The 5,929-nt window shown below is 28.0% G+C and overlaps 2 protein-coding genes across 2 annotated transcripts; both read left to right on the top strand.

The window, feature by feature from the left end:
- Positions 1-1,385: 1,385 nt before the first annotated feature.
- LOC100569193 (kelch-like protein 3) lies at positions 1,386-3,113 on the top strand. The gene is made up of 7 exons (XM_016806368.2): positions 1,386-1,571; positions 1,632-1,860; positions 1,933-2,108; positions 2,181-2,277; positions 2,397-2,553; positions 2,612-2,724; positions 2,781-3,113. The coding sequence occupies exons 1-7, from the start codon at positions 1,462-1,464 to the stop codon at positions 3,111-3,113; spliced, it is 1,215 nt and encodes a 404-aa protein (XP_016661857.1). The 5' UTR covers positions 1,386-1,461.
- Positions 3,071-4,667, top strand: LOC107884405 (kelch-like protein 2). Its single transcript, XM_016806367.2, has 3 exons — positions 3,071-3,319; positions 4,138-4,393; positions 4,465-4,667. The coding sequence occupies exons 1-3, from the start codon at positions 3,263-3,265 to the stop codon at positions 4,647-4,649; spliced, it is 498 nt and encodes a 165-aa protein (XP_016661856.2). The 5' UTR covers positions 3,071-3,262; the 3' UTR covers positions 4,650-4,667.
- The last annotated feature ends 1,262 nt before the right edge of the window (positions 4,668-5,929 follow it).

Genomic DNA, 5,929 nt, shown 5'->3' with positions numbered 1-5,929 from the left:
AACATATTATAGGTTATGAAGATATTGAAATGATGGAAAATTAAAGTGAAAGGTTAGGATCCCGGTTTTACCAAAGAAAATAGTTAATTTACCTTAATTTAATTATATACCTACTTAAAAGCCATAATAACAACGTTTAGGCCCGTGTCACATAATTGGGCGTGTGGCTTTATGAAAGTGTTCATGAGCATTATTATTCATAATTAATATACATTAGAGCGTATTACATTATCTAAATTTTAATGAAAATTGTACAATTTTAAGTCAGGAACCGGCTATTAGATCCTATAGAGGTCCAGATAATTTGAAAAATAATTTTATTTACCAGAAAAATTGAAATACCCATACCTGTTATTTATTAGTTGATTAATATATTTATTTTGGTTTTGACACAGTTTAATATTAAATAACCAAGAATAACGATTTTAATTATTTTGTATGTGATTAAAAAAAAATTTTATTCGTGGGTACTTACTTAAACCTTCTCAAGTATATACAAATATTGAAATATGATAAGTAATATGCAATTAATATAAACTCAACTTACCTGGTTACCGTATTAATAATACCGATATAAAATATATAATATTAAATATCCTAGGCTGCAGACAAACTGTCTACGCTCATAATCGTTTATCGTATACAATAATAATTTTATATCATCGAATTATAATTTAACAACATGGCATCACAGTGACCCACTTTTAACCTACTGTACAGCAGAGTGATATCCAATAACCACTTTTTTTCCATAAAATATATTAATATAAATGTTGTGTCAATACTATAGTATAATAAATATACACATTCTAAAGCAAATAAACTGACAATTATATACCTACCTTAAGTTTGGTTTAGTTAGGATGACCATACGTGTAGTTGAAAACGGTTTATCACACGTTATCCTTTTTTTAGGAAATAGTTTTATTTTAATCTCGTTATTTCCATATTGTTAATAATGAAATAAATACAAAACAATATTATATTAAACACTTTTTTATTACATTTTTAAACCAAAGTTATAATATGTAACCATTTTCAAATTCAATTTTGCCCATGGATATAAGATTTATATAATTTAAAATTAAAATAATAAATGATTTTAACCATTTGAGATTGTATTATTGAACAATAACCGTTCGATCTTTTTCTGTAGGTTTTAGTACCTGAAGTAGGGTAAATACAAAATTTATCTTTTTGTTTCTTTAAAATATAAATTTTACATTACCTTATATTTCTACCTAGATCGTATAATTTGCGTGGCCTTCATACTCGTCATGACGCGTATGGCTGTGAAACACGAATTACAAAACAAAATAACCTATACCAATGAACCATATTATAGGCCTATTGGTTTTTAATTAATATGAATTTTAAATATTACTTTTTATATCGAAATCTATTTTGGGACCAGATTTAGTCTGAAGACTTCCATGCACCAGACTTTTTATACAATTAGCGATGCAAAATACGAAGCAAATTCCTGAAACCAGTAGATGTGAACCCGCTATATACGAGTATAAGAAATCTTCGTTTTCGGAGATATACGAAGTATTACAATCCTTACGAAAGTAAGTAGTAAATGACTTAAACCGTTAGATAAATGTAAGTAACACATTTTTGTTTTTTAGAGATGAGATTCTTTGTGATATTAAACTAGAAACAGACGATGGTGAAGTTATATTCGGCCATAAAGTGGTTTTAGCATCGGCTAGTCCATATTTCCTTGCAATGTTCACAAATTTTTCAGAAAAGAATATAAATCAAGTTATAATCAGGCAGTTGGACTCTAGAGCCTTACATCTCTTAATAGACTTTGTTTATTCTGGGAAAATCTCAATCACAGAAAAAAATGTACAGGTAATAATAAATAACTTTTATTTTATTATAGAAGTCAAAATTGTTTATATTGTTTTTTGTTTATTTTTTAAGATTTTGTTGTCAGCATCAAATCTTTTGCAGTTACAAGAAGTCAAAAAGGCATGTTGTGATTTTCTACAGGCACAAGTATGTCCTACAAATGTTATTGGGATAAATGCGTTAGCTGATTTACATGGCTGTATGCAATTGTCAACAAGTTCAGAATTATATATTCAACAACACTTTTCGTACGAAATATTATTTATTACTATAATTCTATAAGCAAATTATACTGATTATAGTTATGATATGATTTTTAGTGATGTGGTAGAAGGAGAAGAATTCCTTTCCATGTCATATGATCAAATGGTTAAGTTGATCTCTAGTGAAGAACTTACAGCTCCATCTGAAGAAAAAGTATGCAAAGTTAAATTTATAATTATTAATTTCAGTACCTATTACGGATGGGAAAATTAAGTAACCTCCTTACATAAAAATAGTATAATTAGTTAGTAAAAGTATATTGGTTGTTGTAGATATTTGAAAGTGTTATTCGATGGGTAAAACATGATTTGGGTTCCAGAAAACAAATTTTGCCCCAATTAATAGAACATGTGCGGTTACCATTAACATCGAGAGATTACATATTAGAAAAAGCACTGGATGAACCTGTATTTAATAGTTGTCTTGAATGTAAGTCTTGTCAGTGAACATTCTTTTTTATGAACTAATTTATATTTTATATGTTTAGGTAAAGATTACGTAATCGAAGCATTACATTTTCATTTACTCAAGTCAGATGGGCTTATCACCATTCCTCATAACATCCGGACAAAACCGAGACAACCTGGTGGTACACATAAAGTATGTTTCTGTTATATTTTATTTCTCTTTACAATATATTAACGATTCAATTATAGCAGGTTATTTTAGTGGTTGGTGGATTAGGGCACGATTATGAAGTATTAGAAAGTACAAAATACTACGATCCAAAACTCAACAAATGGCAATCCGGACCAAAATTCGAACCACGTTTCGGTGGTGGTCTAGCTGTAGTAAAAGATAGTAATATTGTGCTCTATGTTGGTGGTGTCAATAATTCCCGTTCATTTTATCAGTCTGTCTATGTACTAGATCTATCTTCAGAATTACCTTGTTGGAAACCATCCATTGACATGTTAATTAAACGAAGCTATTTAGGAGTTTGTGTGATAAATAATCTTGTATATGCCGTGAGTAACGTGGAATTATAATTTATTAGTTTATCCGCAATTTCAGTTATAAAGTAGGTACATATAAATTATATTATAAATTCAAGGTTGGCGGTTATGATGGAGAGAGTTATTTAAATACTACAGAAGTTTTTGACTGCATAACTCAAAAATGGCGTTTGATATCTGATATGTCTACTAGAAGAAGTGCTGTCGGACTTGGAGTATTGAATAATCTTTTATATGCGGTAAAATGTTTATGACTTTATGATTTTAAATTTGTAATATGTAGTAGGTACATTTGTTATGACTTATAATTGTACTGAACGATCTTCTGCATGTAGTAAACTAGTATTTTATTTTGTGATTTTTAACTTTTAATTTTGTATTCGTTATAATTTTAATCCGATTAAAACAATATTCCAGATTAAGAATCACGAAATTAATTCATAAAACAAAATATTTTGATAAATTAAAATAATTGTTCTGTTTGTTTAACATAATATGAACAATGCACTAAGTCAAATATTTGATTAAATAGTTGCTCAATACAATGATATGAAAATTATATGAGACACACATTTTTTTCAATGATCGAATTAGAGTTTATCCTTATTTTAATAAAAAAAATTAATAATTGCATTAATTTTACAACCTTTTAATATTGGTAATGTATCATATCTTTGAAAATGATAAAATAATAGAGTAAATTTTATTTTATCCAATGTCTGTTTGGAGTTAAATTGCTTCTTATATAGTTTTCATTAAATACTGATTTTTTATCCATACTTGACAAACTTTGATTTTTAATTCCTAATATTTGATGATCATATATAATTATTTAATTTGATATATTAACTTTTAATCGATAATATATGTTTGTAATCAAAAAATACAATACAATTTTTCTACTTTTTATAAATATGCACTAATTCACTTTCTTTGGAAAATGCTACGCAATAATATTGTGTTCCGGAGATAATTTTGTCAAGGGAAAGTGAATATTATTCCGCTTGTAGCTCCTGGCTTCCCGCAGGTTGCATTAATTCAGTATTTAATTGTGTAGGTCGGAGGTTTTGACGGTATATCACAGCAGAGATTAAAATCAGTGGAATGTTATCATCCCAGTCTTGACAAATGGACAACAATCGCAGAAATGAGTTTAGGTCACAGTTCTGTGGGTATAGGCGTTTTAGATGGGGTACTGTATGCTGTAGGTGGTCATGATGGAGTAAATGTGCACAGGAGTGTTGAAGCATACAGACCAACTACAGGGGTTTGGACAACTGTTGCAGATATGAATTTGTATCGACGCGACGCAGGTAAACTTCTTGTTTTTTAATTCTTAATTTTCATGAAATATGTTTAATCTGTGTTTAACTTTTCAATATAGGAGTAGCAGTATTGGATGGATTATTGTATGTCGTAGGTGGTTACGACGGGCTTTCCGTTCTAGATTCTGTAGAATGTTACAACCCCAACACCAATACATGGACCATGGTCACAGCGTCAATGAGTGTTCCACGAAGGTTTTTAGGAGTAGTAGCCATTGATAGTCCACATTTTAAAACTTGTTAGTATTTGTGATTTTTTTTTTTTTCACATAATACATAAATATTTTCTTATATTGTATGATAATTTTTTATTTACTTTATAGTTTAAAAATTGTTTTTACTTGCACTATAAATTTATAGACAATGACAGGCGACTATAACGCTATACTATAGCGTTTCTGAAACTGTGGTTGTGGAGATCACTTCAGGGTTCCGCGAATTTCTCATTAAAATGTAAGTCCGGTTTGTCTATTATTTAAAATGTTTTTTTAATTAAAAACAGAATACACATTATATTATAATTTTTATTGCCAATAATCCTTACATAAAATTACATTAAAAATGACTATTGAAACAAAGTAAGAGTTCTAATTGTCGAGCTGTAATAACTTATGGTTGAAAGCTAAATAACAAAATCTTAGAAAGCGATAAAAATGGTCTTAAAAAAAGGGTTCCACGGATAAAAAATTTTAAGAGATACTGATCTATAGTTTAGGACTGAAAATTTAAAACAAAGCGTCTCATAAGTAATTAATAAATACCTACTGTAACCAAAAAATCTTTAAAATATACACCTATAAGTATAAATGCAATTTTATTATCGATCATTTTAGTTCAAATTTTGATGAAATTAGATACGAATTGAAACGGAGAAAAGCGATTTTCATTATTTTGTTTTAATTTAAATAAAATACTATACGTAGACACTTGAAACATTTAAAGTATTAAATTATATTATAGTACGAGTATACACACAATTTCGTTTTTAAGTGCAATGTTTTCGGAAAAAATTAATTGAATCAACAGTCGTATTCATAGTAAAAAAAATTGCATTATATATAATAGTATCATAAAATATACTTAGTACCTACTAAGTACCTAGTTGTATATTGTGCTGACAGACCGTCTTCCCTTAGAACCGTTTATCGTAAATTCGTAAAAAGATGATTTTATAACATTGAATTCAAATTGAATACATCCATTACAGTGAACCACTCAAAATGTTTTTTTAATTTAATAATAAATTTATATGAGTTCAGAAATCTGGAAATTTGTATTTTACTCAAAACCTTATTTTATTTAAATTATTATATTATTGTACTACTGGAGCAGTATGGTAATACCATACATATATGACTCATTTAATAATTTTAAACAATTGTATGAAACATATTTTTTTTAAATATATTTAATTTAAGTTTAACACTATTCAATACAGTTATATATATAGCTGTTTTAGATGTTTTATCGGCGAATGCGACGGTGTTTCTGATGTAGATTCTGTAGAATTTTGAACTCCAACAT

Source organism: Acyrthosiphon pisum, unplaced genomic scaffold (assembly GCF_005508785.2).
Source record: "Acyrthosiphon pisum isolate AL4f unplaced genomic scaffold, pea_aphid_22Mar2018_4r6ur Scaffold_21302;HRSCAF=23566, whole genome shotgun sequence".
NCBI classification, from domain to species: domain Eukaryota; kingdom Metazoa; phylum Arthropoda; class Insecta; order Hemiptera; family Aphididae; genus Acyrthosiphon; species Acyrthosiphon pisum.
This window is presented reverse-complemented; position numbering and strand designations above follow the sequence as displayed.

Excerpts from the sequence above, each read along its gene's own strand:
- LOC107884405 (XM_016806367.2), top strand. The coding sequence starts at position 3,263 with ATGTCTACTAGAAGAAGTGCTGTCGGACTTGGAGTATTGAATAATCTT. Across the intron at positions 3,320-4,137 it reads TGAATAATCTTTTATATGCG|GTCGGAGGTTTTGACGGTAT; the intron begins GTAAAATGTTTA and ends TTAATTGTGTAG. Across the intron at positions 4,394-4,464 it reads TTTGTATCGACGCGACGCAG|GAGTAGCAGTATTGGATGGA; the intron begins GTAAACTTCTTG and ends TTTTCAATATAG.
- LOC100569193 (XM_016806368.2), top strand. The coding sequence starts at position 1,462 with ATGCAAAATACGAAGCAAATTCCTGAAACCAGTAGATGTGAACCCGCT. Across the intron at positions 1,861-1,932 it reads TCACAGAAAAAAATGTACAG|ATTTTGTTGTCAGCATCAAA; the intron begins GTAATAATAAAT and ends TTATTTTTTAAG. Across the intron at positions 2,109-2,180 it reads TATATTCAACAACACTTTTC|TGATGTGGTAGAAGGAGAAG; the intron begins GTACGAAATATT and ends TATGATTTTTAG.